General features: G+C 36.2%; 2 protein-coding genes across 5 annotated transcripts in view; one reads left to right on the plus strand and one right to left on the minus strand.

The window, feature by feature from the left end:
- Positions 1-18399, minus strand: part of FBXL13 (F-box and leucine rich repeat protein 13) — a 141057-nt gene that overhangs the window by 54429 nt on the left and 68229 nt on the right. For all 3 annotated transcript variants that reach the window (XM_054692510.1, XM_054692511.1, XM_037511106.2), the window contains 3 exons: positions 14472-14524; positions 9998-10098; positions 2635-2764 (listed from right to left, as the gene is read on the minus strand). In XM_054692510.1, the coding sequence (XP_054548485.1) occupies positions 2635-2764; positions 9998-10098; positions 14472-14524 (284 nt within the window). The remainder of the gene's footprint in view (positions 1-2634; positions 2765-9997; positions 10099-14471; positions 14525-18399) is intronic.
- LRRC17 (leucine rich repeat containing 17) overlaps positions 2382-18399 on the plus strand; it is a 37149-nt gene continuing 21131 nt past the window's right edge. For both annotated transcript variants that reach the window (XR_008550806.1, XM_037511095.2), the window contains exons 1-2: positions 2382-2694; positions 16746-17652. Coding sequence is in view for 1 of the 2 variants with exons in the window: in XM_037511095.2 (XP_037366992.1) it covers positions 16881-17652 (772 nt within the window). In the remaining variant the exon portion in view is untranslated. The remainder of the gene's footprint in view (positions 2695-16745; positions 17653-18399) is intronic.

Genomic DNA, 18399 nt, shown 5'->3' on the forward strand with positions numbered 1-18399 from the left:
AGGGATGGAGTTTTTATTTTACTTGCTTATTTTCTAAGAATAATGGACATATTTACAGCTAATTTCTGAGAAAGGAAGAGCATTTATGAGCACAGAAACCCACTCTAGGTTTGAATATTGTTCCCTTAACTCTTTTGTAGTACACTTTAATAATGACAATTCTATGAAAATAAATGTAAGGAGTAAATATGGGGGAGCTCTAACTTTTCCACAGAAATTGTATCTATGAGTTTTTAAATAATAACAATATCATTAGGATTGACTCAACCAATTTGGAAAGCTACCAATAAAAGTCAAACATACACATAGCTGACCCAGCTATTTGACACCTATGTATAGTTGAGACTATGTATAGTCTCAACACAAATACATGCAGTGTTCACCAAAACACACATACTTAAATACTCATGGCACTTTGTACGTTTTTCTGTATGTGTATTATACTTTGACAAAAATTCTTACCATCCCAAATGGGAAGTACCTTTGATCACTGGGTCCCACTGTGTGTTAGCAAAGTGGAAAGCAGATTTAATCTGGCCTTGGTGATGCTAAGGACTGCTCTGTGGTCAGTCACAAGAATGCTCAAAGAAACAAATTTAGGTACATGGTAAAATACAAGCATATGAACAGTTATGAAAAACCTTTACAATTTTCTCACTGGATCTTAATGTTTTTTTTCTGAGTAAGATTCTCCATAAAGCCTTACCAGTATTCTTTGTTACCCCAAGTAAAAGCTAGGTAGGGGCCTCCCTGGTGGCGCAGGCGTTTGAGCACTGCACTGTGAAGCTGTCACAACCTCTGCAGTGCCGGTTCTATCCCAGCCAGCTGGCGAGAATCCCACGTGGCACAGCAGACCTCTCCTGTCTTGCCGGCTGCTCCCCTCAGCAGTGTATTTCGTCAGTCTGCCTGTTCTGTTCCCCACTCTGTCTCTGGTGAATCCTCTCACCCTCCCGCACATTTGGCCTGTACCCCGGTTCTTGTATAAATAAATAAATCTTAAAAAAAAAAAAGCTAGGTAGGAATCATACCCTCACCAGTTGTACTGTAATAGGGTTGTACTAGTTAGTTTCTTTCAGTTTCAGGGACAGAAATCCAACATAAACAACCTTTAGTTAGGTCAGAAAGGAAATTATTCATGTGTCTAAGTGAAAACCCTGTTCAACAATTTACCTATAACCTCTCCCTGTTCGAGGTTGTCCTCTTTGGCATAGGTGTGAACCTATACCCCTGTCACATATACAGTGTTTTAAGTCAACATTAATAAACATAACTTCAAATTAATAAAAAAATTTTAAAGATATTTACATGTCAAAGGGATCAGGGAAAGAGGATACAGTTGGAAGCTTTCTAAAGTAAGTGCTATAAATGGAGGGAGATCAGGAAAAAGGTTGTCTAAGATTAGTCAAGATGGAGGGAATACTAGGCCATCTTGATCATAGAGTAAATGATAAATATTGATGTTTGGCAAGCTACATATCAGTACATTATAAACAAATGTAAATTCTAGACATTTAGCCCTGGCGTACAATCTTCCCCTCCTTCTACTACATCATCTTCACTGCCCAGTACACCAGGAAACCATGTGGCTAAGTGGAGGTGGCTAAGTAAGAATTCTGTTTGTTGGAGGAAACCCATGCTGCACCTGTATTCCCTCCAGGGCAAACTACATACCCATGTGTCTAGCAACAAATGCTTATAACTGAACTAGTACCATGTTCTTTCACCAGAGCACAACCCTGCACTCTGTCACTAATTGGGCATAATAAATACACACCATAAGTTTTGGGATGAGGAGTAAGTTGGATCATTATAAAGCACTCAACAAGATGCCTGGCATTTAGTAACTAAATAAATGGTAACTATAAGTAATTCAGCAGTTCTCATCTGTGCTATTACGTATACTCTCATTGAATGAGGAACATGCTCAGTAAAATACTCAGAGAGGTGAAACAAAGGAAGTTAAAATAATTACAACTTAAATCTACCAAAGCAGTACTAAAGAAACTATCAGTGAATCAGTAACTATTTCCAAAGTGCTGTGCCCTGTCCTCCATATCTCTACCTTCTTTTCCTCAATCTTGTTCCCTCAAACTTAAATATTTCCTCATGATTATCCCAAATCTTCATGTTATTTAGCCCAAAAATAGAGCGCAATTTTTAAAATTAAAATCTTTGTTGTTGTTTCCTTACATTTACCAGTTGTAGCATTTTACCCAATACTGTTTACTCTTTGAAAATCCATGTGGGAGTTAATTGGCTTTTTAAGAAGTTCCTGGCAAATTCTCCCTCCAGAAAGGTTTTCCTTTGTTTGTATCTTGGTAGCAATTCTAAAGTTTTCAAGATTTGGACTCTGGTATTATAATTGTGCTCAGAGTCTCTACACAGAAGTGGTCGGTTTCATCATCCAATGGGCTCTGCGTGTTTGTGGATGTGACACTGCAGTGGAAGGAGGCCAAGAGCCTATAGTAGCAATCCTGGGGAAAACTTAAACAGCTGTGGCCATGTAATTTAAAACCTCTGAAATGTGTGTGCTGCGGTTCGTGCACAGCGTTAGTATAACATGAGGACTGGATGTAGCCAGTTTTCCGGAGGACTTCCTTGCCTGCTGCAGGAAGGAGAGACTGGAAGACAAACCTGGGTGCAGCCAGAAAGGTCCAGATAGATGAGCTTGTGGCATCCATTCGCTAAATTCAGGTACTGTAAACCTTTGTCTGTGAACTTTTTGCAATAAGCCAAACTAAGATTCTGTAAGTTGCAGAAGTGCCTGAAAAGACAGGGCAAGAGAAAAGGGGAAGAAAATTGATTATACTTTAGTTGTTTTCTCAAATCTTTCTGACAAAGAGAAGTAAAGCTGGAACTCAATCTTGCAGATATTCACCAGTTGAACTTGTTAATTTTCTTTCTCTTAAGATTAAAGCAATATATCAGATAACACAGAGTGGCATTTCAAATGAAAATAATTAAAGCTTTGCCTAGATTTTTAAGAAAGCTGATTGGGGGTAGGGGATAAAGCTTTGTGTATTCATATGGTCTGGGAGTTAGTTTGTGTTTGAAACCAAAGTAAAGAGTTTGCATTCTTGCAGTTAAGTTTTAACCCGGAGCCCCCAATTAATGTGCGACATGTCTAGAAGAACAAAACCATTGTAAACATTTAAATGGCAGTTAACTGTTACAAAGAGTAAGGATTTGACGCAAAAGGAGGTGAAATTGAACATAGGCTCTTAAAATAAACATCATAAACAAATGCTTTGAAAAAAATAGACTTAGATGTGCATGATTTTGTAAGCAACAGTTTCATTTTATAAAGACTAATATATCAAGAGAATTTAAAATGGGCTAAGAACAGTATGCAAATGAGTGGGGAATAAAAACTACATCAGAGGCTATCCATCCCGTTGACTTAAAACAAAGTATATATGGCATTACCACAATGACCAAAATGAGCATTTCCAGGGGGAAAAAAGAGGGTAATTAGGACGAGGCAGTCTACCAAACAAGGGCTCCCAGTTTGAGTACACACTCCTCAGTTTGGTGTGTGTTTGTTTGTTTGTTTTTCAAGTGCAAGAACTTCCACCACTGCCAGCTTTTGGTTTGTGATCTGCAACAGTTTAACAGCAAATTAGAAAGCAAAAACAACAAGAAGTGGGAAGAAAATGCCTCTGTGTCTCTCAAAAGCCCACAAATGACTAATGAAGCTTACCTCCACATAAATGAAAAATGTTATGCAAAGGGTGACCACTAATCAGATTTATTCCTAAAATTTGAAACCTCCCCCCCTTTTTTTTATGAGTCCCAGTCTGTAGTGAATTATTTGTTTTAAAATACACATTTCCCTCTGGTAAGGCTGTGTCTGTGAGATTCAGCAGAACAGAGAGGGAAGTGTTCTGGATTCTGCAGTGGCTGGGTGGGCAGAGCCATGAAGGAGAAAGCAGCATCCCTAACACCTCAAAGACTAGTCCCCTCTCCTGGGACCCTTGAATTAAGAACTATGTCAGAGTTTTGGAAAAGCTTTCTCTCCCTGTCCCTAGAGTGTACTCTTGTGATTCAGTTGACTTAAGTAGAATTTTATAATTTCTGGGGGCAGAAAGGGGTGCTGTTGTGTCTGACAGTCCTTTATTTTTTATTTTTAATTTACATATTTTTACATCATTGTTTATTCTCCTCTCAGGTGTAATCCCCATAAAATTTCCACTACCAAGACACTTCTGAACTGTCACCATAGTCTTTTATGCTCTTTCCTTTCCTGTTTTGATGCTTCCTGACAGTCCTTTAGCTTTCAATTTGGGGTAAAGGAGTTCTGAAGCAAACAGCACAACACAATGTGGAAAAAAAAAGGCTTTGGAGTCTGACCAAATTCTATTCCACTCCCAACTCTGACCCTTAATGCAACTTCCTTAACATCTCAGAGATTGTTTCTGCATCTTTCAAGTGTAGATTATAACATTTTCTTTATTTTTTTTTAATTCTGACCAACTGTGGGACCTCCAGTTTTCCCACACCTCAGTTTTCTTATCTGTAACTTGGATGTAATCCTATCAGCTCTTTCCTCTAAGAAATGTGACAGAAGAGAACACAGATGTAATAGCATTATATTGAGGGTGATTTTTGATGATTAAAATCAGCAGAGATATGGTAGAAAATTTAAATGTATAAAATGTATATATAATTATTACTACTACATCCTCTAATAGTAGCATATTAATGATTCTTATGAAATACGTACTACTTTATTTTAATGAAATGGATATTCATCTAACAAAAGTGGCACATACAACCAATTACAAGAGTTTTGGGTACCTCACATTTCATCTATACCCTCATTTGGTGGTAATGCCATATGTAACCTGTTTCAACTCAGCTAGATGGATAGGCTCTGATGTAGCTGTTATTCCGTTCATGTGTTCCCCACTCATTTGCAGACTGTTCTTCATAACCTGTTTCTAAGCTCTTTATATCAGTCTTTATTTGACTATAATAATGAATTTGGTTCAAATCAAGTCCAAGCCTAATGTACCATTTAAGTCCCCATGGTCAATTAACAGATACCAAAAAGGGGAAACTGAGATAGGCATTCTTAACTTTTTGTATCGTAGATACCAAGGGATCTGTGGACCCTTTGTTAGCATAGTGTTTTTACTACATAACATGAAGTGCTTAAGATTACAAAGGCAGCCAATTATGTTGAAGGATATAATTGTCTAAATATTTTTAAAACACAAAAAAAGTAGAATAATAATATATGTTCCTTGTTAATATACAAAATAACAAGAAGTAGTGGTAGGTCTAATCACTATCATAATTTTAAGTAGTAATGAGTGCCAGTGATATTTCTAAATATTTGTAATAACTATAATAAGAAAATATTTGTGATTTACATGGGTGAAAGAGTCCCAGGGACTGCTAATCTACTCTGACTTTTTTTTTATCTGCATTTCAAAAAGAGCTTAGTAGAAAATAGAGATTTTCCCCCATGGAACCCTTGAATTCCATCCCAATTCTCCTTGGGGGATCTGCTGGCCGCAGGTTAATAATCTCAAGTTTAGCAGAATAGGTTTTTCATTATAATTAATGATTCCTGGACTGAAAATCTAGGATGACTCTCTTTAAAGGGAACCTAATGGAAAGCACTGGTTTTAAAGCAAAGCACAGGCATCTTAAGTGGCCCTATGGGCCTTTCTAAGGATTTACAGTGTGCAGACTTAAAACTGCTGGGATGGGGAAAGTATCAGTTGACTGTGAAATAGCACTTGGCAACTTTTAAGTAATATTGCTGCTTTTTATTCTGAATTTGGCAAGGAAATGTTTCCCTTACATGAATAAGATCTAGTTCATTATTTTCCCAACCCATAGACAACTGTAGAATTAATTCTAACTCTACTTTGAGGTAGTATTTGCTGCCTGTGAATATCTTTTCCTAATTATTTGATAATTAAGTGTGTCTTATTGGCTGGGAGAGGGAGGGGGGACTTTGTGATTTACTGCTACCTTAATCTTTGAGAAATCATAACTGTAGAAACTAAAGAGATAAATTTTTTCTCCTTCCTCTCAAGTTTTATTTTCCATTAAAAAATTCAGACTTTTTGTGCTAGTACTTTAACATCTTTAGAGAGTTACTATTGGAAGGAATTTGGAATGACATATTGAAATGAAAATTTCTCTTAAAAATTACCAAGACAAGGCCCAGGTTGTAAAAGAGAGGATTTGCTTGTGGATTCTTTCAAGTTGTGTTGGGCTCCTTAGTTTCACAGGCAATTTGCATCACATAATGTCAAAAAGCTAAATGCCATGATTTGGCCTCTTTTCACAGGGCAGACCTTGGGATCTTCCTCTCTGTCCACCCTGATAGGCACTGGTGAGACAATGTAACATAAAAGTGCCTCCCAATAGAAGTTTCCAAGCAAGTTGAATTCACCTATATGAAAAATAAGTTGACACCATGCAGCCATCCTAAAAGCTTTACTCACCATATATTCTCATAATACCTCACACATAGTAATTGATCAATACATGGTGAATAAGTGAATGAATGTTGCTTTTAGGACTCAGGAAGAGGAGTGTGCCTTCTGATAGATGGTACAGCGTTGTGGACTAGCAGAGAGAAAGAGAAAGGCATTCTACCTATAGAGAAAGAGAAGCTTGTAGCAATCAGATGACCAGAGTTAAGGGCTTCTGTTGGGAAACCTAGGTAGATGACTTCGATTAGATGATGTTAGCAGACAGTTGAGGGATAATCTAGACCTTAACATTGCTCTAGGATAATACTGTTGCAGCACAAGACAGCAGATTGAAGGGAGGAGAGACCTGAGGCTGAACTATGAGGATGCTGTGCCAAGTGAAGGTCTGAGAGTGCCACCTAGGTTGTAGCAGTTGGAATAAATGGAAAGCATTTAATTCAGGATATATTTAGAAGCAAAAAATGTCCTGGAACAGGCATGAGCTGCAGGGGGCCCTCATTTTCAACTTTTGAAAGCGGGTTAAGTCTCCAAAGATGTGAGGGAAAATATCAGCAAAATAAGCCAAAAAGAAAAAGAAAAATACCGGATGGTCTCACTCATAGCAGGAATCTAGAAAACTTAAATAAGGGACCAGGAAAATGAATAACTATAAGAAAGTGAAAATCAAAATCAACAAAAAACTATGAACCAGAGACACTTTTAGGGGGGCGGGGGCGGGAGGGGAGGGATTGGGGTCAGAATGGGGGGGCTGCAATTGTATGGGAAATATAACAATAAAATTTATTATTTAAAAAAAAAATAAAGTCAATGACAAAAAAAAAATATTCATATAAAAAGCTGGCAAGTAAGTGTTGCCAAAAAGGGCAAACAAATTATATTTCTTCTGGCAAATGAGTTCTTTGGAAAGAATCGCTAAAGACAGCAAACAGAGAATGGCAGTGGTAACAACCAACATTTCTCTGGTTATTTACAGTTTAAAGAATGCTTTTACATACCCAAACATGTTAGAAACAATGGAAAACAGAGCAAAAATAGAGAATTATTATCAAGCTTATTTTTAATGATAGATTAGAAAGTCGGGGCACAATTTTATATCACCAAAAGCATCATTATCAAATAATATCTATCCTAAATGTTCTCTCAATAGAAGAACTAGAAATAAAAGCAAAACAAAATTCTCATTTGTATCCTACTTCTCTGTGTGTTGCTCACCAGAGATATAGCTTCATTTGTAAAATAAATGGCCCTTTAAAATTATGAATACCTGTAGTATTATTTTAAATCTTCTAGGAGTAAAGGTTATCTCAAAGTATGGAAAAAAATTTTTTGAGTTAAAAAAATTGTAATGTGATATATACTTCTCCCACATTATTTGCTCTATAAGTTCAGATTTTCACATATAGATTTATGGATTTATATATACATGTATATGTACACATGTCTGTAAACACATATATAGACCACACATACATACTCACACATATATTCTATGTATACACACATGTGTGCACACATATATTCATATGTATATATATCTTAATATGGAATGTCTAAAGAAACGGATTGAGTGATGTTCTATGTTGCATGAATAGAGAACTTATACAATTCCTGAAAGGGTCATGGGTTCACCACAGTGGTGTCGCTGGACCTGGCTTGCACCAGCCTATGAAAACCAATTATTAGCCTCTCTTCCCAACTTCAGATTCAGTGATATTATGTTATTGATTAAAATCAGTCATGGTGGAAGTCTACACCCAAAGAAATAAGTAAAACATGTTTTTTAAAAAACCTACAGAACCACTAATTAGAAACTAAGCAGAATGTTCATATACATTTCAAATACTTTCAGATTATAAAATTAAACAACATAGTTTATATAACAAAATGCAGAAACTATGAGTATAGTGTTGGAACATAAAAATTAAAGAACATAAAATAGTAGAAATATGTTGAGACACTCAATTTTGATGAGTACTATCGGTCTTTTAAATGACCCTCTTAAAAAAGGCAAAAAGTAAAATTTTTTAAAAAGTTAAGTATGTGCTGCATATAAAAGATAAACTTAAAATACAGGGACATAAAGGTTAAAAATACAAGAACACCTGAACTAATTCTATAAAACACTTGGTGAAAGAAAACAAAGGTGACTGTATTAATAGCAGGTAAAAAAGACTTAAAGGCAAAGAAACATCAATCAGGATAAAGAGTATTTTATATGAAGAAATGGTAAAATCTGTAATGAAACATACTACTTATTACATTTTATTTATAAAAGAATATAAAAATGAATTTGATTAAAATAGGCAACTAATATAGCACTATTATTCTGCAACACATAAATAATATATACATATATGTACATGTACATATACATATACACAAAAATTTTGTTCTCCAAAAGAAATTCTCTTTATGGATAGTTGGCTGAAATTATTTATATAAACTAGTCAACCAAGAACCTCTAAATAAATTCCAAAGTAGAAATAATTCAGTCCATATTTTTTGACCATGGTATACAAAGCTAGAAAAAAAATAAATAAGCTTAATTAAAGAAAGTTCAACAACTTGGAATAAAAAATTCCTTTCTAAATAGTTACTAGGTCAAAGAGGAAGTAAAATATACAAGTTTTTTTTTTTTTAGAAAATGAGAACAATACTTACCAAATCTTATAAGCTTTGCCTTAATTCTTATATAATAGAAGTAATTTCATAGCACTCATTTTTTTATTTTAAAAACAAAGAAATCAATTAAATCATCCAAATGAAAAATTTTAAAAGATACTTACACCTTGTACCCAAGTCCAAAAAAAGCCATTTTAGAAAATACAATGAAAAAATATAATCAAAAGAATACCTCTCATGGGGGCAATAAAAAAATATCTAGGAATAACTTGCACAACAGTTATCCATAAGAGTAAAACAAAATTTTTAACATTTAAGAATGTCTGAAAAAAAAAGTTTCAGAAATATTCTGTGTTCCCAATAGGGAGACTAAATATTGCGAAAATATAAATTATTTCTTTATTTATCTTTTATTATTGGCATAATGGTAAACATATAACAACTAGCTCCTTAAAATAGTATGCATGCTGTGCTGTTACTTTGGTTTATTCCTTTCTTCCTCCTCACCCTCTTGCCCCAATTTCTAGTAACCACAGAAAGAAAGGTGAGAGAGCTAGAACTCTAATATGGCTGGAGTTTGATGGATTTGGGAGAAGGCTGATTTGCCTCTTTTAAATAAGCAAATAAAGAAATGCATGCAAAAAAATAAATAAATGAACTAGTATGCATATAAATTCATAAATTTGTACACCCTACTAGTCTGCATTTGCTATTTTACAGGTATAAAAGATGTGTAGTACACAACTTAAAATTAATAATAAAATGCACAGCATTCTTATTGTAAATTTCATATAATCTTGGTGAGATCTCATGTTCTGTGACACGGTGGCGGTGTACTGCCTTTGGGGAATGCTAAAGCAAGCCAGAGCCAAAAAGATCAAAACTCTTTTCGGTGTGATACAAATAACAACAAGCGTTACCTTGGCAGGAGTCTCATTGTCCTGTTGGTGATAGTGGTGTTAGATAGATTGAGATACAGGACTCCAGGACAGCTCTCAGAGATGTATCTCATTGATTCATCCTCATAAAAATGAAGATAATTGTGTCAGTAGTGTGTACTGTGCCTTATCTATCTCCCTGCTCCCAAAAAAATATGCAAGACCTGGTCTCTTCCTGTTCTTTAATATTGGCATAAATCAAATTAATCATTACACTCTCCCTTTCCCTTCCTTTGGAAATAAAGCCCCATTCAAGCACAATGGCGTGTCATTAAAATTTGCACTCTTGTAGTTTCAATTTTGTGACAGGAAATTTGAGCTCAAGTGCCAGTGTCAAATACTCCTGACTTTTCAGGCATATGAATAAAAATGGGTCCATTTTTAAACATTCTGAAATACTGAAACAGTAAATGCTCAAATGGACTTCTTTAAAAGTGGGTTTGTTTAGATAGATAGATAGATAGATAGATAGATAGATAGATAGATAGATAGATAGATAGATAGATAGATAGATAGATAGATAATCTATAGATCATAGAGGCAGACAGACATGCATAAGTTTCTGTGGTTCTGTTACTGAATATATTAAAATAGCATAACAAAATTTCACCAAATTTGTGTTAAGCTTAGAATAGTTTGAAGTAAAATATAGGTTACATACATATTATACATAAGTCATTGTTGGATATAGAGTAGGGGATAATCTAAAAAAGTCAAGCAACCTTTCCCCAGAGAGCTGGAACTAAGGTACAAGAGAATGGTGTGATTGATTGTGACAAGAGAGAAACATAAAAACAAACAATGGTTTTAAGCACAAGCCTAAATTATATTTGTAAGACCAGATGAGTTGCAAGTTTTAGTTGCAATGGAGCTGCTTCTTGTGTGAGTAACTACATATGAAATGCCCTAAAAACCTAGCACTTTTTATTTATTGATTAATGGTGCTGAGTCTCCTCAGGAAAAAGGGAGAGGTCATCTAGTTTTAAATACGTATGGTACATCAGTCCTGAAAGAATAGGCCATTACAGGGAGATGTAAATTGTCACTAGACTAAGGGATGTGGCCTGGGGAAGGATTCTGCTTAGTCTGTTTGGCTAACCTCCTCATCATTAATGATGGCAAAGGTTTATTTGCAGCAGAGCAGCAGCAGCAATGTTTACCATCCTATTTTTAGCTATTTCCTGGAGCCATGAATATTAAAATAACAAAATCCTGCAAGTCAGAGCTTCTGTCACAGGGTATAGGAATTGGTTCATTTACAAGGGCAACAACCCACACCTCAAAGAGAACACAAGTTTCCTTGTGAAGTTGTACAGCTCCATAATTCTGCTATGGGGAAGTTTCTATGTGCCAGTGCACATGAGGACTAGTGCAGGGATTTTCAATGAACACCCTTGCTACCATATTTAAGCTGCTACCCAAATGTGGTGTTTGGATTTGCATGAGTACATTAAAAGTACAGTACAGTTTTCTTAGCAGGAGTGGAGAGAACAACCATAATGTATGGCATTGCAGTTTGATATAAATTCTATCTTCAAAATGTTAATGGTGCCAAATCAAATATTGAAGTGATTATGCACCTGTTTGAAGGCTGGCAAAATGCAAATGAAGTGAGGCAAGAAGAGGATAGAAAGTTGGCATATAAGTATAAAAGAGGATAGAAAGTTGGCATATCGGTGAGGTAGACACAGAGAAAATGAAAATATGGAGGCCAAGAAGAGAACAATATGCATCAGAGAGGAATCTGGTTTTCCTTGAGATGAGGAGTCAAACCTTTCTCTTCATTTTCCTGTCTGAAGGAGCTTGCACATACAAACAAATCCAGACAAATCCTATTCTCAGTATTTGAAAGAACTTATGCTTTTATTCCCAAATGTTTGAACACTAAATGTAAAAACTGAGTACATTACAGAATGATGTCAATTTGTTCATGGTTCACTCTAATCTTTCTGAATGTAATATATTTGTGAAACAGGTTTCTTACAAATCAGTTTTTTTGAATGAGTATTACTCGACCCCTTAAATGTAAACCTGTCTCCCACTCTATGTATCAAAGGGGGAAAAAATAGTAAAATGTGGATAAAATTATCAGTTCTGTGCATTAGACTCCAAATTGGAAAAGACTTTGATATTCAAAAATTCAGTGCAGATAACACTGCTTTGACTTTCCTATTAGCCAGATTTAAAGAATATGATCTTTTCATCTTGGTTATAGTCCCCATACAATTCCCACCACCCCCGCTTGTTTTGAGCCTACTCCCTTCTCCCCCCGCCGCATAGTGTGTCTCTGGTTTATAGTTGCTTGTTGATTTTGATCTTTACTTTATGATAATTAGTATTTTTCCTGGTCCCTTATTTAGGTTTTCTAAATTCCTGCTATGAGTGAGACCATCAGGTATTTTTCTTTTTCTTTCTGACTTATTTCGCTGAGCATGATCCCTTCCAGCTCCATCTATGTTTGCTGCAAATTTCATGAGTTTATCTTTTTTGATTGCTGAGTAATATAATGTAAAAAATATATAAAATAAAATTTTAAAAAATGTATAAAGAATATGATTTTTTTTACTCATGTCAGAAGTGATAATCTATGAAGACAGAAAGTGAAACTTGATTCACTTTAAATTCCCTATAACACCTATATTTTATAACTTGTAAGTTCTGTTTATATCTTTATATATCAAGGTAAATATACTTTCAACATTGCAGAAAACAGTAGAAATTTAAAAGAAAACTATAATGATGAGACTGGGGAGGAGCAAGGAGGAGCCAATTCATGAAGTCTTTCAACCTGTGCCAGGCAGTATGGACTTCATCCTAAATCTGCTGCTTAATGAGGAACATGGCAGACCCAGGGCTCTTCATTCTATTCACTCCTCCTCCTCCTCAGGGACTTGCTTCATTATTTGCTTCAAATGAGTCTTCACCGGCCCTATAAACATAAAGCAGTTTTCCTTGCCTCTCTGTTCCTTCTGCTTCCCCATTAGCCACTTTCTGAAAAGATCAACTTATTCCTTATATCTCATTTTCTTGCCTCTCGTCCACTACACATTTCACTACAATTAGTTTTCTGTCTCAATATATCACTGAACTGTTCTAGCAAAAGTCACCAGTTACCCTCTAATTCTCAAATCCAGGAGACACTGCTCAGTTTTTTCTTATCTGATCACCTTGGTCACTTTTGAAACTCTTCACTCTGTTGCCTTTTGATACCTCTCTCTCTGTTCAACCTACTTCTCTCGTTATTCTTTCTTAAAATCTTGCTGTTTCTTCTACTCTAACTGCATCTAGAATTTAGCATTCCCCATGAGTTGTCCTAAATCTTCTACTCATACCTTTTCTCTCATTCCAGGTTGATCTTACTTTGGTAATGTTAATTATGACTTATACATATATGTCAACCGAAGATGGAATTCTATTTTCTAACCATTGTTGTTCATGACCTACCAGATATCTACATCTAGTTTCATCCCTTAAACAAATGTTTTAAAGTATGTACTATGTCAAGGCCTGGCTATATGCTATGACTCCCACAAAAACAAAAAAACAGACAAATCTCCTGACCTTCAGGCCTCATACCTTAGTGGAGGAAGCAGAAACACTGTTGTTAGAACTACTTATCACAGGAACCCCCAAGAGCAGCAGGGCACCGAGTGCTGGGAATCAGTGGTGTCTTGTTAAGGAGGTGGTGCCTAGAGTAAGCCTTAAAGCCCAACAAAGAGGAGAGCAGCAGCTGAAGGTAAAGGGAAATGACATTCCAAGAGCATAGCCTGAGCAAAGGTCAAAGCAGCAAGGGGAAACATGTGCCAAAGAAAGCACGGTGGCTAGTGTTTCTGAGGCTGAATGTGTAGGTAAGAATCGCAGTAAGTTAAGACTGGAAAGGAAGGAAGAGGCAAGACCCCAGCAGTTGTCCAAGGTATCGTAAGTGATTCTGAAGCACTTTGACTTTATCCAAGTGTAGATGATGAGTGTGTACATGATGGAAAATGGTAGTAAAGTGGTCAGATCTGCCTTTTTAGAAAGAGAATTGTGAGCTCACAGAATGTAAGACATATTGGAGGGAGAGGAAAGGGTTCAAAAAGCAGGACTACATGTTCACTTCCATCTTAGTTGGCCATGAAATCCACTAATGTGAGCCTATTGTCTCTACTGGGGTCTACTTATTCTGTCTCATAGTCACGTGGTCTTAAATATAAATATGGTTCATTTTTGTGTAAATATTAAATAGTTTCCATTTTCTAAAAACTCTATCTTTGGGTATATATTGAAAAGATTAATAATAACATTTTACAAATGGGATAAAATTTCTTGCCAGTGTTTAACATAGTTTGCCTTTTCCACATTCAATCATAAATGAACACACAGGCATGTATTTTGGCAAAACCTCTGTATATTAGCACTCTGGTATAGCACATCTGAATCTATATAAACAACAGTAAAATAAGCTCCTTATACTCACTGTGACTGTTGAGCAGTCAGAGACATTCAGCTCTTGCAGATTTTTACAGAGGCCTAAATTAAACAAGTTACACATCACTAAACAACATATTGCAAATGTTTAAACTTAAAGTTTTCCATCCTACATTGAATGTGATGTATTCATTAGGAAACAAATAAAAACCTTGGCAAGTAAATTGTTCTAAGTAATAGGATTTCTTTTTCCCAGAAAAAGGATTTCTTTTGGCTTTAAAATTAAAATATATGCACATGTTTATTATTGTTTGAGGATTACAGAAGGGAGGGGGATAGAAAAAGACTGCTTTTGGAAAAAACAGCATGTACTTAGCTTTGGCTTGGAAGTGTACCATTAATACATTCACCACCTAGGTCCTACAGTTTATATCTTACTGCATTTGCTTTGTCACCTATCCACTTGTACATCCTCTCTCTATCCCTCAGTACATATTTTTTTTATATGTATTTTTTTTATTTTTATTTTATATAGAGGCATGTTTTCTTTTCTTTCTTTCCTTCTTTGTTTTTTTTGTTTATACATGCACTGGGTATAGTCAGAAGCGCGTGAGAGAATTCACTAGAGCCAGAGGGAGCAGAGCAGGCAGAAGGACCGAAGCACACCCCTCAGTACATATTTTTTTTATACTCTTTAAGGTCGATTGCACACATCAGCACACTTTCCATCCACTCTTTCAGTATGCATATCATAAGTAATTCAGTATTCATAATGATTAACAAAATATTTATTTCTTATGTTAGGTTTACATACAACTTATAATGAATTGCAAATAGAGAAATGGAGAGTCAGAGGCCAAGTGCTTGATTAATTCTGGGAACAGAGGCAACTGGACACTTAATGAGCTCGGAGGCAAGAACAGACAAGTATACAAATAGCTAGTGAGCAGTTTTATGCAATTAGTACTCTGGGTCTGTACTGACAGTAAGTAAAAGGACAGTAAGTATAGGTGACAGAGGAGAGGCATCTTGGGCAGCGGATACAAACCAGCAAATGAGAGAAAGACTTGAGGCAAAAAAGGGGAAAGGCATTTTTCATGCAGGGGATCCCATAAAGCAGGTAGATGAACTCCAGGACTGAATTCCCACAGCTACAATGAATAGAAAACACATCTGCCACTCATAACCAAATAGCCCCATGCTAATAACAATAGAAATGTTATTATAAATACATTTTGAACATTTCTTCCTCTGCCAAGAATGGACTCTGCCCTAAGTAATAAATGCAAATCAAAACCAATTTAAAAAATGAAAACAACTCTTCAAAATGTGTAGATCTTTGAAGTCACCAGTAACACTTAAGGAAAAAACAGATTCCCAAAATAATATTACAATTAGGTTTATGAGATAAATGTTTTTATATAATGGCTGCCTGAGAGTAATTAAAACAGTCAACAAATAATTATCAAGAATTTGCCATATGCCAGAAACACTGAAGTACTGGAAATACAGCAGTGAGTAGACAAAAATTCGTGTGCTTATGGAGTTTCCATCCCAGTTGGGAGAGACTGACACTAAACAAAAGGAGGAAAGTATCTACTGTGACAGATTATGGCAAGTACTATGGAAAAAATGAAACAAGAAAGCAGGTAGAGTGACAGGTGAGTGGGATGGAGTGCAATTTTTAAAAGATCAGTCAGAGAAGGTTTCACTGAGGTGACATTTGAGCCAAGAACTTCAGCAGATGACAAAGACAGTGCAGTTTACTCTGAGCATTGCCAAAACCCATTCAACATAGTTGGTGATTGACAGACAGTAATGAAAATGTTAAAATAAACTCAGAAAAACAGCAATTGGAAGCCTATTCTTATTTGCACATCTTAATTCTGTAAGGAGAATTCCTTTAATTTCTTAAATCCTGTGTGATGATAAACTACAGATTCAGATTCATCATGCCCTAACACTGTGGACTATTTCTGGATCAGACATTGTGAAGTGTCTCATACTCGCGAGTCCAATTCATCCTCACAACAATACTACATACTGCCCCGTTTTACAGATGCTGAAGATGAGGTTCAATAACAAACCTAAGGTCCCACAGCAAAGCAAGTAGGAGAGCCTTAATTCAAACTCAAGTCCCAAACACTTAGCCACAAAACCAGGCAAATAAGAGAGACCCTCGACACCACTGTTCTGTATGTGCCTTTATTAATTGGAATGCCTTTACTAAAAATAAGTAACAAGGTGCTGTTGTTTGTCAAAAATGCAGCATTCACAGTGCTCCTGAACTTATCTTCTGATGTTTTCTTCTCTTGCAACCTAGGGACTACTCGTACCTCAGCTGGGTCTCATTGTTCCTGAACTACATTAGTTAAAATTACCCAAACTTGGGTTTCAAAGGAATAGTTTTATTGTTCCATCTGTCACACCAAGTAATTGGGGCCAGCTGGATGTCAGGATGCGTGTGGTTACCATCATAATCCTGCTGTTCTTTTGTAAAGCCGCTGAGCTCCGCAAAGCAAGCCCTGGGGGTTCCAGAAGCCGAGCAAATCATGGCCGGGCTAGTGGGGGCCGCAGAGGCTCCAACCCCGTCAAACGATACGCACCAGGCCTCCCTTGCGAAGTGTACATGTATCTTCACGAGAAATACTTAGACTGTCAAGAAAGAAAGCTAGTTTATGTGCTGCCTGACTGGCCTCAAGATTTGCTGCACATGCTATTAGCAAGAAACAAGATCCGTATATTAAAGAACAACATGTTTTCCGCATTCAAAAAGCTGAAAAGCCTGGATCTGCAACAGAATGAGATCTCCAAAATAGAGAATGAGGCCTTCTTTGGTTTAAATAAACTTACCACTCTTTTACTGCAGCACAACCAGATCAAAATCTTGACAGAAGAGGTGTTCATTTATACACCTATCCTGAACTACCTGCGTCTTTATGACAACCCCTGGCACTGTACTTGTGAGATGGAAACACTTATTTCAATGTTGCACATTCCAAGAAACCGAAATTTGGGGAACTATGCCAAGTGTGAAAGCCCACAAGAACTAAAAGATAAAAAACTGCGGCAGATAAAACCTGAACAGTTATGTGATGAAGAAGAAAAGGAAGAATTGGACCCCAAACCCCAACTGTCAGGGAGACCCCCAATTATCAAGCCTGAGGTGGACTCTTCTCTTTGCCACAATTATGTGTTTCCCATACAAACGCTGGACTGCAAAAGGAAAGGTTTGTAAGTTTTTTACTTTTTCTTTTTCATGGACAGTTAAAAATGTTCTTTGACTCTGTAATCTTCCCAGCACCCAGCCATGCCTTGGAATTTCTAGTGCCACACCCACCAGAAATCTTTCCCCATTGTCAGTGAATTTACCCTAAGCTTTTCTGGAGTCCGGTCTCAAGGTGACTGGTGACTTGCCGGACATTGGAGGAGGTAGGAGGTATGCTCTGGCGGGGCTGCCATTTGGGTATTCATTTGCTCATCACAGGCTGTGGCTATAAGAAATACTTTCATCTTAAATCCAGTGTAATTAAATTTATGTAGGTAAACTAGTGGCTATGAAATCAAATACAAGTGCTGGCTATATAACTGTATTTATGCCAATTGAAGTTAAAACATGGTGTGTATCTGTGGGGAAACAACCTTAAAAACTATATGCAGATTAGAACAAGTTAGAGCATTGTGAGAGGGAGGCCTAAGGGAGATATAGTGATGGCCAATCTGTAGTTCTTGTAATTTGGCCTCAAGGTCTTAGTAAATGCTTGCTAACATCCTTTGCCTTAATTATTCCCAAATCACCCCAAGTAAAACATAAAAATTTGAAATGACTAAGTTGAAAGAAGTTAATCAAAGAACAATGAGACTAGGCAAATCTTTTCAGAATATTGCCAACTTCTTGAATATCATTAGAGGTTTTACATCCTATATGATTTGGGCTAATACTGTGTAGGATTTACATATACAGGATAAATTCATGA

This window comes from Talpa occidentalis, unplaced genomic scaffold (assembly GCF_014898055.3).
Source record: "Talpa occidentalis isolate TD23 unplaced genomic scaffold, MPIMG_talOcc4v2.1, whole genome shotgun sequence".
NCBI classification, from domain to species: domain Eukaryota; kingdom Metazoa; phylum Chordata; class Mammalia; order Eulipotyphla; family Talpidae; genus Talpa; species Talpa occidentalis.